The sequence below is a fragment of the Pecten maximus genome, unplaced genomic scaffold, assembly GCF_902652985.1.
Source record: "Pecten maximus unplaced genomic scaffold, xPecMax1.1, whole genome shotgun sequence".
In the NCBI taxonomy this organism is placed as follows: domain Eukaryota; kingdom Metazoa; phylum Mollusca; class Bivalvia; order Pectinida; family Pectinidae; genus Pecten; species Pecten maximus.
The window spans coordinates 1-15,335 of NW_022982636.1; the positions used below are offsets into that span (position 1 = coordinate 1).

General features: G+C 35.4%; 1 protein-coding gene across 1 annotated transcript; it reads left to right on the plus strand.

Annotated features, from left to right (window-relative positions):
• Positions 1–6,286: 6,286 nt before the first annotated feature.
• LOC117320676 (serine protease 27-like) lies at positions 6,287–14,512 on the plus strand. Its single transcript, XM_033875192.1, has 6 exons — positions 6,287–6,419; positions 7,434–7,587; positions 12,357–12,456; positions 12,587–12,752; positions 13,256–13,404; positions 14,169–14,512. The coding sequence occupies exons 1-6, from the start codon at positions 6,356–6,358 to the stop codon at positions 14,316–14,318; spliced, it is 783 nt and encodes a 260-aa protein (XP_033731083.1). The 5' UTR covers positions 6,287–6,355; the 3' UTR covers positions 14,319–14,512.
• The last annotated feature ends 823 nt before the right edge of the window (positions 14,513–15,335 follow it).

Genomic DNA, 15,335 nt, shown 5'->3' on the forward strand with positions numbered 1-15,335 from the left:
AAGGGGGGTCCCCTAAGCCCCAATTGGCCTTCTCGTATGCTTGCCCCAGTGCCTATGTAGTAATATTGTAGTCCATTATCTGAGGCTCCTACTCTGGTAGGACTGCACCCTCTGTTTGGATACTCTTTGCTGATAACAGTTATGCTTTCATTTCATTGGAGATGTCCTATGAGAGAGAAGTTGAATGAGAAGGTTAGAGTGATAGGTGGGTAAGAGGGTGAGAGTGTGACGTGCGAGTGTTAGTGTGAGCGAAGTGGTTGGAGTGTGGGCGAGAGAGTGAGTGTTGTACGAAAAGGTTAGAGTGAGAATATGATGAGAATGTGAGAAAGTGAGAGAGGGTGTTAGAGAGAGAATGGGAGAAAGAGTATGAGTGAGAGAGTGAGAGAGTGAGAGAGAGAGGGTGTTGGTGAGAGAGAGGGTGTGTGAGAGAGAGGGTGTGTGAGAGAGAGTGGGTGAGAGAGGGTGTGGATGAGAGTGGGTGGGTGAGAGTGGGTGGGAGAGAGTGGGTTAGAGAAACTGGGGGTGTGGGTGAGAGCGTCGGGGAGAGAGAGGATGAGAGTGATTAAAGATTGTGAGGGTGAGAGTGTGTGCGAAATGAGTAAGAAGGTGAGAGTTGAAGGGGGAATGATAGTATGAGGGTGAGTGAAAGGGATGGAAGAGAGACACTCTAATGAGGAAGTCAATATCGGGACATGTTTTTATAGCACTTATATATTGCTGTAACTCTCATTAATAAACTACATTAAGTGACGCAAATGTGCATTTATTATGAAACAGTCCCTATATGTCCCTACAGACACCAGGATGTCCCTACAGACACTGGGATGTCCCTACAAACACCGGGACGATTAAAGCAGATGTCTCGACAACAAATGAGAGTATTCGTTTTCGAGGTCCCGACTATGTATCATGTGGCATTTAATGATATAATAGATGTCCCGTCAAAAATGTATCATATTGATTATACTTCCATGTATTACTTCGATGTTTTACTTCCATATATTACACCCATATATTACACCCATGTATTACACACATGTATCACACATGTATTACTTCCATGTATTACTTCCATGTATTACACCCATGTATTACACCCATGGAATACTTCCATGTATTACTTCCATTTCTCTCATCTCTACCGGTATCATACTGGTCTGTCCAGGTAAATACACCCATGCTTGCTGTGTGTGTATTACCTCGCTTCCGGTGTAGGATAGCCACGCGCGCGCAATGATACAAAAGTAGGTCGCCGAACCGAAAGTAGATCTATCTATAGATTTGTAAACACATCGTCTGCTCCATGTTATGTAATCAGATAATATTTTTTTTTTATTTATGATATAAATTATGTAAAAAAACACGTTCTTTTATTGTTTTTTATTAATAAAACATGGAACTATATTTTCACGCGAAAGGACACACTAGCTTGGCCGACATCAAGTGATTTGGCTTCGCTTGCAATGACAGGGCTGCTGAAACAACGTTAGACTGTGGAAATGAATGGTTTCCTTCGTTTTTAGAACAGCAAACGCCGTTTGCATATATGGGGTATGGTAAATCGATTGGCGCTGTTTTTTTTTTTTATTATATGCAGTAGAAAAAAAGTTTGGATTGAGAAAAAATGGCGTCTATCTGAGAAAGCTATCGACAGATAGTGCCTGTTTTCTGTTTTTGCATATTTTAGGTTGGGGAATGAGAGAAAAATACTCAATCATATGTGGTTCATGTAGGATAGGGATATTTCACCCTCTGGGTCACAAAATGTGGTAAAACCCTCGGCTCCGGGTATACCACATTTTGTGACCCCTCGGGTGGAATATCCCTATCCTACATGACCACATATGATAGAGTCTTATAGTATTACACCCATGTATTACACCCATATATTACTTCCATGTATTACTTCCATATATTATACCAATGTATTACACCCATGTATTACTTCCATGTATTACTTCCATGTATTACACCCATGTATTACACCCATGTATTACATCCATGTATTACACCCATGTATTACACCCATGTATTACTTCCATGTATTACTTCCATGTATTACACCCATGTATTACACACATATATTACACCCATATATTACTTCTATGTATTACTTCCATGTATTACTTCCATGTATTACACCCATGTATTACACCCATGTATTACTTCCATATATTAATTCCATATATTACACCCATATATTACTTCCATGTATTACTTCCATGTATTACACCCATGTATTACACCCATGTATTACACCCATATATTACTTCCATATATTACACCCATATATTACTTCCATGTATTACTTCCATATATTATACCAATGTATTACACCCATGTATTACTTCCATGTATTACTTCCATGTATTACACCCATGTATTACACCCATGTATTACACCCATGTATTACTTCCATGTATTACACCCATGTATTACACCCATGTATTACTTCCATGTATTACACCCATGTATAACAGCCATGTATTACTTCCATGTATTACTTCCATGTATTACACCCATGTATAACACCCATGTATTACGTCCATGTATTACTTCCATGTATTACACCCATGTATTACACCCATGTATTACACCCATGTATTACTTCCATGTATTACACTCATGTATTACTTCCATGTATTACACCCATGTATAACACCCATGTATTACTTCCATGTATTACACCCATGTATTACTTCCATGTATTACACCCATGTATTCCACCCATGTATTACACCCATGTATTACTTCCATGTATTACACCCATGTATTACACCCATGCAGGTCTAGTGGTAAATTTCAACCAAATAGAAGTAATACAAAAAAATGTATTATTGAGATGCCCGCGTTAACAATACCGGTCATCAATTCTGAAGAATTGGAAGCACATGAAGTGTTTTTTAGTCTTAGCATGCAATATATTAGAGTTCCATTTTACAATAAAATAACAGTATGGAGTTTATGTATGGCTGAGATATTTTAAGTACATTATACGATACGACGTTGAATTTCAAAATCTAGTTGGTTCCAGAATCGGACAGTGGAGGGGAACATGTTTTGTATACAGGAATTACTAGCATCACGGAGTTTATAATTTTAGTTTCTGTATAAAATTTCGGGGATAATCTTGTAATCGAGAAATAGAAAATTATCAACAGTCAAACACACCCTATAGGCATCTCAAAGGAATATCGCGTGAGTCCACAATTACCAACTGCCAGGAACTTTGTGGTGACGTAGTGTAAGGAACAGAGATGCCGTACATGTCAATTTATTCCAGAATGAAGTACATTACAATTAAAAGAAATCTGTTACAATCAATTCGTTAATGACTTGCAGCACGCTGAATGTCATATATGTTATTGCATGCACGGGCTGTAAGGAATATTGCGTTTGAGAAACTGGAAATGAATTACGAGCCTGGATCAGAGATTATGAACAACATATACAAAGTCCAGAATACCGAAAAAATAAGTTAAGCTACCATAAAGATAAACGCGAACACAAGATATTTGAAATATTTCATATTTTGGAATACACACAGATACCATACATCTGTATCAGAATGGAAAGGAAAGGAAAAAATACTTTGATCCGATTGTTCAACTCAAAATTGATCAGTCTTTTATAGACAGTATCTTCCTTTATTAATTATGACGTTATCATACTTATGACGTACTTATGACATGAAGATATGTTACTAAGCATCTTGGCCCAGTTGTTTAAAAGATGATTAGCTAATTACTTGATTAGTGATAATCCTATTTCTCGTTTACTTCAAGACCCGTGTTTGTATATTTCTTAAAAAATCCAGTAGGTACAGATTGAGAAGTGCTTTGATTTCGTAAAAAAAATAAAATCAAGTTAGTTCTCCTAGAAAGTCTTTCATCAGAATTTCAAAATTGTTAATCAAAACTGTGATTAGCCCAATCACCTTTTTGAACAACTGGGACCTGAGGAGTAAAGCGAAAACGCTCTTGGTTAGAAAAAAAACCCCAAAAAACTTCCTGGTTTGTGTCGATTTTAATATACGTATTACTAGATTATGTCCCGATGATAATGCTATATTTAATATACTCCGTCTTCGTGTTAGAGTGATAGATTTGAGTTTATAGATTGTGTGGGTGTGCCGCGCAAGTAATGGACAGGACGAAAGCAACGACTAATGTCGTCTGATGCCCCGAAGAGTACTTAGGAAATGAACCTTTTCTGAACTTCATTAAAATGGTTCGATTTAGTTGTATACATATGTAATAATAGATTGGCCATATCCTTCTGTAAAGTCTAAGTGGTCAGTTAACCTACAATGAATGACCAACATGTGAATGTAAAGCAAAATATGAAGTTTGGTTCATTGATTCTTGGTGATTAGCACCTTTACATTTAGCCAATTATCCATACCTTACAAATTTTGCTTCATATTATTCAATAGCCATGTCTGGCAGGATCCGAAGAATTCAGAAAATTACCGCCTGTATTCTCCAATTCATTTATTGCACGTCAGCGCCACCACGGTATACCCCCAAAGTAGCTTTTGAGTGGGAGCAATCGTACAACAACCCAGAGTTTATTTATGCCATGATTTATTCATTTGTTTCCATATATGTGTATGTATATTTCATGTACCCATTTCCTGTCACCAGGTTTAATTATATAACATTTTAATTTTTAACACAGTGGACAAATACTTTCCGGTTGTAAGTATCACCAATAAGTAGCTTGGACGCCTCACCCGGTTTCTCGGGATTGGATTAAAATTCCTGTCTCCTCGTGGTAAACCATGGATGAGACTGACCTAGACCTACCATGCCCCCCCCTCCCCGTCTCGCGAGTGGACAACAAATCCTGCCCCCAGACCTAGCCTAGAACTGGGTTGAAGTCAACAATAATGGCATTCGTGTCTGAATCCCCAGGATCCTGCCAGATGACACGGTATAAACCTATTCCCTCACGAAGAAGGCCCCCTCCCCCTACCCCCCTTATCCATGGGACACTCCCAACACCCACCACACTCCCTCCCCACCCTCACAGATGGGTTGGACATAAATGTTTCTAACCCTCCCCCCCTCTCTGAATATCATTAAGGAACATATCATTAGTCGAAGCAGATAGATGGACCCCAATCTAATCTATATAGCGACAGTTCCTTCACAGAAATAGCTGGGTGACGGATTACACGACCCCGTTCTTTCATGGGGATTGTTTTAAATTTACTATCAACCATCTTTCTTTTTTCTTTGTTTTGAAAGGTTTATTCGCTCCATGCGGGGGGGGGGGGGGGGGGGGGGGGGGGGGGGGGGGGGGGGGGGGGGGGGATTCTAGTAAATAATTCTCTAAACAAAGCTCAGTCTTGTAAATTCTATAATTGATTCCTTTCGTGGAAGTAAAAATTTCATTTCTAGGGAGGAAGTCTGACCACACTATCGTAGTGAGGGGGATTAATGCTCTCAGCTTTAAGATAGTATATTTAATATCGGTAAAAAAGCTCTTTGCAGGGCACAGGCACCATGTCATTTGATCATAAAGTTAAAACTATATGTATTGGGGAGGTGCTGACTTCTGTAATAACTGCTCCACCTTGGCGTTAAGCTGCTCCCATTTTATGCCCGAGACTTCATGCCATTGTACGCGAACACGCGTATGCTGAAGACCAATGCATGCCCCCCCCCCCCCCCCCCCCCCCCCCCCCCCCCCCCCCCCCGGTCTGGCGGATGCCCAATTTACTTTCCATATCTCGATTGAAGACCTCACTATCTAATTTTCAGCGTAATGACATGGAAAACTTAAGAAATATTAGATTTTGGACTTGTCTTCAATACGGTATAAAATTGACAACTGAGTGTAATACCTAAAAGCTCCAGATTTCCATCTACCCCATTGTTTGATAGTGTCCTCAGAGATACCATGCTTAGCAGCTTCTTTATACGAAAACTATGGGACCGATAGTGTCCTGAATTAGTATTGCAGAAAACCAAGGCTTTATTCAAAATAGACGAGAACTGATGTCTAGTCAATAAATCGCCATTGAAACGAAGGAACAGTTGATGACCTCATAATTAAGAAGTGAACTTTCTGAACTTCATTCAAATGGGTAATTATTGTATATGTGTGTGTGATAATAGATTTGTCACATCCTTATGTAATATCTAAGTGGTCAGTTAACGTCTGATGTATGACCAAGATAAGTATATGAAGTTTGGTTCAAGCAATAATTAAAGACCTCGCTAACAGTCTTACACAAGCCCCAGGCCATATAATCTGTCGCCTGTATAGAAGTGAAGTGAACAATAAGACGTCAGTTTAACTTTTGTAAGTAAGCGTGTCGACAAACTATCAGAGTTTCGAGCAAGCTATGGACGACCGGTGGATTCTGCCGATTCTGGCCGTCTTTGGGTTCGCTATCACGCTCACACAAGGTAAGGTATACCAAGATTTGATAAAAAAAACACCCAACCCCACAGTTTTATCATTATGTAAAGGCCTCACAGAAATACCTTTGCATGAAAACCATGCTTTTACAGTTTATTCGTGTTTGTTTGAAATCGTGTAGGTTACATCACATATTATTTCATAGCATGAAAACATAACATCTATTGTCATTGTGAAAAGATAAAAGAAACTTTTTCTAGAAAAAATATATTTCCTGTAGTTGGAAAATATAATTATTTCAATTTTTATAAACAACTGCTAGAAAAATCTGTTTCCTTTAGTTGAAAAATATAATTCTTTTCTATTTTTACAAACAACTTTGAAACACGCTTAGGTAGTTATGGTGTTATGGTAGAAGTTATTTCTATAACAGCACATTCCAGAATATGCACGTACATGCATTGTTTGAATGGTGATTGAAGTAAACGAGTACTTAAGTTAAATTTGTTAAAAATATCATGAGGCTTACTGTAAACATGGAACAAGATATAGCACTCTCCTTTATAGGGAACAACCAACCAATAAAAATTATAGACTTTTGAAACATTCCCTATCTATAGTTGAAAGTTTAGCCAGGGATAAAATGTCTGGCAGCCACTAATTGGCCAGTATGTTATGAAGTAACAAAATAAATATGTAGCCTGATAGGTAACTATCTATAAGAAATATTGATATAAATTTTGTAAGTACGATTGATTTCTCCCCAAAAGTTGAGGTAAAAATAGATAACAGGTAAACATTTCAGATTTTTGAGAATTTTTACTGCGAAATTCACCCATTTTCAAAATGGCTACCATGGAAAAAATTTGAGCTGAAGGACCCAATTTTTTTTTTTCGATTACGTGTTATATGAGACCCTAAACTTTTGTTATAAACCATAATTGCCATATTGAATTCAAGAATTTTAATGATATACTCCAAAACGTTAACACTGAAGTCTATGGGAAAACAATTGGTTGTTTGGTCCCTTATACTGTATCAGTCTATTCTCTCTCGTGTAGGGGCAGTTCCTAGGATTATAGGGGGCAATGATGCCGGAGAGGATGCGTGGCCATGGCAGGTTCTTCTCCTACACAAAAATAGGTTCAGGTGTGGCGGGACACTCCTAAACGCCGATACCGTTCTGACAATGGCCCATTGCACCAAAAGAATGAGGTAATTACCACTTAATATAGATATGTCCAAAGAGGTATGGCGCATATTAGCCTGTTTCGACCTAACGGTGACCGTTTTCAAAATTATATATATATATATATATAAAAAAAAAAGTCAAAATCTGAGTTTTTGAATACAAACCTTAAATCTATAACATGTAAATATTCTTATTTGCAAAAGATGTGTTTGTTCATTACAATGGATATTTCATTAAATGGCCGTAAAATTGCACATCGGGCTTTTGTAACTTTCGAGGGAATTTCTCCCGCATTCACATCATTTTTTGACATAGAGCGCATCGGAAGACCAACTTTTACAACGTCTTATTTTATTATATGTACCAAAAGACAACTAAAATCCCATTCTTAAAAAGTGGTCCTCCGATGCGCTGGTATCGGAAAATTAAAAAAAACGTAGTTGATAAAATATTTTAATCTAGCATTAACTAGACTGATTATATCTGATAACATAAACATCTCATTGCCATAAGTCCCCATAACTCATATAGTAGAACCATCGCTTAGCAATCCAAAAGTTTGGAGTTCGAATCACCAAGATGTATCTTTTTCATATTTTGTTATGTTTCTTAATACCATTTAATTTTTCTTGGTCGTATTTTAAAGATATTTACAACATTAAATGCATATCTAATATAAAATATTCAGTATAAAGATAAAAAAAATTATAGTTTAAAGTCTTATTATCTCCTCAGTCGTAAGATAAGGAAGTATATTTTAAATGAAAATACTAAGTTATCATTATTTGATACTTACATATCATGCATTTAGAATTATGGTTGTGAGGGGGAAGAGCTACATTTGTTGTTTTTAAAATCTATGGTTTTGGTGTGAAGAAAGCTGTTAATAGTTTTATGGTTTATTTTGATCTTGGTCGTTTTCCATATTATTTACAACGTAAGGTTTCTATTATTAAAAACTGGCTAAAACTATTGTAGACCGATAATTATATATTGAGGGCTTGTTATAACGAAATAGTAGAACTTAATGCCAAAAACCGAATTACAAGGCAAACTCGATTTTTCATTTGAAACATGATTTATACACATTGTGTTCATCAGGTTTTGGAGATGTATGCTTGACACAGCATGTGTTAAAATGAAAAATATTTTTTGTTGCTATATAAACAACGGATAGATGATATTTTTATTCAAAAATTGGGAATTAGTTTAGAAAATTCATCAAAGTCTATCATATACATGTATAAATATTTTGTCGACAAGTTTGTTACATAGGTCTACCTAAGCAAGCCAATGCCTTTTAAAATAAAACATATTTTAGCTACATATAGGATGAGTGCACATTGGTTGAATGTTGAAACAGGTAGATACAATGGTATCCCAAGATTTGAAAGGTTATGTGTGCTATGTGAAAGTAATGAAGTTGAAGATGAAACTTAATTTATATTGTTCTGTCCAACATATTCAGAATTAAGAGTTAAATGCATTTGTGTATATCAATCCATACTTTTACTGTTGACCGGTTTACAAAATAACAGAACTGTTCTCTAGCAATAATGTTAAAACTTTAAGGAATTTTGGAAGATATTTAATTCATGCTAGGGCTAACAAAAAATTACTTTTAAACAGTAAAGATATATGTATTGACTTTTATATTGTTTGTTTTGTTGTTTACAAGTACAGGTATACCATCAACAGTTTTTTTGTTATCTATGATCTTAAATATCAAAAGAACATGTTTTCATTTAGTAAAAGTTTTGCGTAATAATTTTGACAACTTGTTTGAATTATGTAACCCTGTTAGTCATAGTATAGAGAGTGTTAATGAATGTGTTGAAGGTTTTACGACTCGATTAAATCAATTAATTCTACCAGTGTGTAACAAAATGACTGATAAACGTACACATGTGAGACGGTTAGTTGCTGAACAAGATAAGCCGTGGTTTAATATGGAGCATAAACAAAAACATATACAGTATAAAAATGCACTTTATGATTTTAATGTATCTAAATGTGATGAGACCCATCGCCAACTTGTAATTAAAAAGAAGGTATACAAGAAAGCATAATTGAAATATAACGAGAGTATAAAGGGCATCAAGGCAATATGTACAACTATTTAAGGAAACATAATCCAAAACCATTTCATAGTCAATTCAGGAAACGCAATCAATAGGGTAAATGTAATTTGAATCAGAACAATTTCTTTGTACATGTTCGTGATATTGCCTGTACGACGCCTACGATCAACAACGATGTAACTGAGTTTTTAAATCAACACGATGAAAGTGTACATGATGGGATTTGATGAATTGGACAAGGATAAAATGAAATAAATACCGCTTAAGGAATTTAAAATGAGTAAAGGCACCGGGAAATGATAATATTATGAATAAGTATTTTATAAGGTGCAAAGAGGTTCTGATGCCATGGCTAATAGTAGTTTTTAACAATATTTTTAGATCGGGAAATTACCCATTACGGTGTACTTTGATCACAGGGAACCATTAAACCTGTTTTTAAGAAAGGAGATAGAATTGATACCAATAATTATAGGGACACTACACTAGTCAGTTGTTTTGGAAAGCTTTTTACTTCTATCCTAAACGAAAGTTTAATAAATTTAACGCAAATTATAACAAGATCTCGGACGCTCAGTTTGGTTTTAAAAAAAAAATGTCTATCGGTGATGCAGTCATTAATTAACAGAAAGTTAAAACGCAGTAAAAGACTTTACTGTTGCTTCAAAGACTATAAAAACGCGTTCTAGGTCTATTGATAAGAATGTGAAATGCTGCGTGAATGCTGAAGGGTCTCTATAAGATTTTTTTGATTGTAAAAATGGATTGTTCCAAGGTGAGATTTTGTCACCGATTCTGTATGCCTTATACGTATGCTAATGATTGTTAAACTCGCATTTTAAATGACAACTGTCCATTTATCGAAATCCAAATCTTTTAATGTACAGGAATGAATGAATTTTTTGCACTAATGAAAGTATGTCGTAATAACTTTATAACCCTGAAACACAAACTTCGGCTTTCGATACATATGTAAATAATATACAATGTACTTACTCACGGATCGGAAATATGGGGACTGCATATAGCACCGGAAGTAGAAAAAAAATTATCTATCATTTGCACAAGATTACTAAATGTTCGTAAAAATACCCTTATTTGTATGGTGTAGTTTGAACTTAGATATCATTGGGCTAAAATTTAAAAAACACAGAAATGGTTAGTGTAATAGGTGTTATTGTATTTATTGCATGGTGTATTCTGAACTTGGTAGATATCCTTTATATATTATAGGTAATGTAGAATAATAAAGTACTGGCAAAAATTTAAAAAATACATAGAAAATTGTATTTTACAAGCATGTTACAGAGAAATGGTAAAAAATAACGATATCTGGATAATTGGTATTAAGAGTGAGCTATATAGATTGGGATTAGGGTATATATGGGAGTTGTACCATGTGGACAAAAATATATATCCTGTTTATAAAGAAAGGATAATTGACGTCTTTCGTCAAGAGTGTTTCGAAAAAAAAAATTCTTCGCCAAAAAGTAGCTTGTATAGATTTCTTTGAAATAATTTTTGCATGCAAGAAAATTTAATGAAGCCACTCGATACTTTGAGCTTAAAAGGAATTATTAGAATACGTTTGTCTTCTCATGAGTTATGTATTGAAACTGGGAGATATTATAATGTAGAACGAAACCGGAGGTTGTGCTCATTTTGTATGTTGGAAGATATTCAAGATGAATTCCATTTCATTTTAAAGTTTTGACTTATTTTGATCCATTACGAAAGAAATACATTAAACCTTATCATATTAGAAATTCTAGCATGTTCAAATTAATAGAGCCTTTTACAACAAATAATAGAAAGGATATCTGAAATCTTGCTAAATATCTTAAGTTCGCAAGTAAGAGAAGATTAGAAGGGCTTATTAACCAATAATTGTGTATAGTGATATAATGTCTCTCACACAAATGTTGTATTTCTTTTATTAGTAGTTGAATTGTCTCTATGTGCGTTTCCAATACAAATCTATGATAGGATATTGTTTAAGATGTCAATAGTAAATTAATTGTTATATACATGTATATGATAAATACATATCAATATTTGTGAGGGTATATATGTATACATGTGTTGTATATGTGTATATGAGTGAACAAGCACAGTGTGTATTGGATGAAGATATAATATATATGCCTACATGATGTCTACTTGGTATTTCCAATCTGAGAATTTTACAATAAGCCAGTAATTGTTAATATATAAGTATTTTAATTTACTATCACAATGTTATGGTCATTCTCTACGCTAAACGTTAGATATCACGTTTAAGTGACCAATGCTTTTGATATAATATGAATATTCACATGTCTACGGATGAGCCAAAACGCTTAAAGTAATTTATAGCTTGAACTTTGTATAGTTTAGAAGGGAGGGACCACAACATATATTCGACACAACCGCAGTTTTCGATTCAACAGTGTTCGAATCAACCGTGTTTGCTTTACTAAGATAAAGAAGGGGAAAAATCGGGACTGAACGAAACGTTCGACTCATCCGATGTATTCGATTCAAGCGTGTTCGACACAAGTGAGTTTTACTGTATACAAAATCCGAATCGTCAGTTAAGTATAGAGTTCAAGAATGATTTACAAGAACTTATATTACTCCACTGAAGTTACCACTGGTGACAACTAATTCACACTAACTGTCTTATTATATATCACATGTTAAAGATTAAACTTTTTTTCTTCATATTTTAGGAGAAAGTTTTTCAGAGTTAAAGTTGGGGAATATGACAGAAAGAAAAACGAAAGAAGTACCAGAGGAGAAATGAGGATTAAAGTGAAGAAAATAATAAAGGTAAAACAAATCAATTTCAATTGACGAAAATGTACATTTAGCAATTAGAAATGTACTTTTGTATCCTATATATTTAATTGAAGTTTGTATGATAACAACATACTATAACAGTATCGTTTTGATATTGTAGCATCCTGATTATGATAGATATTCAGGGAAAAACGACCTGTCGATCCTGAAGCTAGAAAGATGTGTCAAGTTCTGCAAATACATTCGTCCGATACCCAAACTGGCAGACGACAGTGTGGACCCCACCAACAGAACCTGTTACGTCACTGGCTGGGGGGCCTACAACAGTAAGGAACTTTTTGTAATGATTTGTTTTGAATAACATTAATTCTACTTCAACCTCTATGTATTTAAGCAGATATATGCATCCGTATAATGTCTTAGCATACACGGGCATTCGAATAGCATCAATTCTACCTCTACGTATATGTAATTAAGCAGCTGCATCCATCCGTATGGTATCTTAGCATACACGGGTATACTGTTAGTAATGTATTTGTATACGTCCTCAATTTCAGGTATTTTTTAGTGCTGTACCACAAAAATAACATGGTAATATGGTTTTTGGTTGATGACATCACACTGATTAGCAAAAAGAACGTTTTTCACATCTATTTGGTATCGAGTGCATTTCCTCGATAGGTTGTGTTATATGGTTACGTTGATACTGTTTTCCTGAAAGCAGTGCACGCACGCACGCACATTTATTTGCCATATAGCCGTTATATCTTTCTATATCAATGAAGTGTCACATGCCTAATGCTTTAGATGTATCTTTCTCGCTCTCTAGGACAAAAACTGTTTCGTTATGCGAGAATTCTGCAAGAACTTCAGACGTCAGTGATAACAAAAGCTCAGTGCGAAGCCGGCATCCAGAGCTCATTTAATGCAACTGATGATATGATGTGTACTAGCGTTGATCCCAAAGGCGCTTGTTTTGTAAGTATCAGTGAACTGTATTCATATGACAGCATAGAACGGGAACATTGATTAATTTTGATGAAGCAAACGATTATGGTAAATGATAACTCAAAGAACCGCAAATCATTTATCAGTGTTATAAGAGGATATATATGCTCTCTTTTATATAACTTCAAATCAACCTCTCATTCTACAACACACGTAACAGTAAAATACCGCAGCATGTGCTATCATTTTGAGTTATGTCTGTGTGACATTCAAGCCGCTCATTATAGACGGTGTGTGGTATGTGTGTATAAGTTTACTTCTCATACTGGATGCTGACTCCTCTTCTGAAAGTATTTGTGAAGAAATGGTCCAATAGCTACGTAAGCGTAAGGCAAGATGCCAACAAAAATCACGAGGTCGTTGACATAGCAGGCGATAGAGGACATAGCTTTATTTGACAATTTCCTTGTTGACAGAGTTTCCTCTCTTTCAAATGTCTATTCGATTTTCCGTCTAAATATAGCTTACACTAACGACGCAGAAAAAAATAATCTGAAAAGAAGATATGTCTCAAATATTATTTTTACTCCATCACAATAAGACACAAATAAGGGTGAAGTCATTTTGTTTTCAAAATATAACTTTGATAAATTACTGTCCGATTGATATCTCGTTCTGATGAATGTAGCTCTTATACATTGGTTCAATAAAAAATGTATAATTAACGTGAAATCAATTTCCCATTTTGACGTTTTGTGCTGCTAACTAATTCTTGTATGTGTTTCTCCTTAAAGGGTGATAGTGGTAGTCCTCTCCAATGCCTTGTGAACCGGAAATGGGTTCACGTAGGATCTGTACTTGGAGGTAATGCCGACTGTCGGGGACCAACCATATATGCTAAGACGTCTTACCACAGGGACTGGATCTTGAAAAACATGAAGTGAACGTTATCATCAGTCAATAACCAACAGGCAAGCCCTCGGCTGCAATGGTATCACGTAGGTCCTATCACGAGCCAGCCTTTCCCATGATGCCGTGCATTGTTTTTCCACTTATTTAAAGATGTCACAGTTGACGTAAATTAACATACAATATTTGGTTTGCTGAAATAAACTGGTTATAACCAAGCCTAACACTTTATTGGTGTTGTTTCATCACAATATAATACAGTTGATAAGCATTGCCCTATGTCCAATCTTATTAGAATATATATATTAGCTCATTCTCAATACGCTACATGAACATCTAACGACATCGCATAAGGGGTCGCATCAGGATGACCTTTTGGATTAACTACTTACACAATATTGGAAGAGAATTTCGTATGTGCGAAATAACATAACTAGAGTACATAGCTTGCATAATCTGTCAATCTGTTTCATGTCATTTCGTCCAACGAAGCATATAGCTTTATACAGGATCTTGGCTTTGTGAACACATTATAATGAAAATGGTCGTTTTATTGATAGAATAAACGGCAGTTTGTGATATGATCATCATTTCCATTTGACATCATAACATACATAAACATATTAGAACATTTGGTCTTTGGTGGGAACACAAAATATGCCACTCATGGTTCCAGATATATAAGCCCTAATTCTACTCTGGGCTAAATAGATTTGGAACCATGACCAAACCCGAAGCTCTTGACAATAACATAAATGGTTTCGTTCACAGTTGTGAAATAAAAAAGGTGCACATGGAAACATAAACTCCTTTTTGCTAAAAACAGTTAAACTTTAAACATGTTCACGTTATGCATGGAAGCCATGAATGTTGTTATCCTCACCATTTGACTATGTACAGTTGTAATTGACAAAATAATTAAACAATTTCAAAATACAATAAAAGTGGTGACATGTTGAAATGGTGATTGTATTCTGTAAATTTGCCCTTTGATCGTCACATGACAGGATTTGTAACTCACAATACGTGGCATCCACTAGATGGTTTACCAT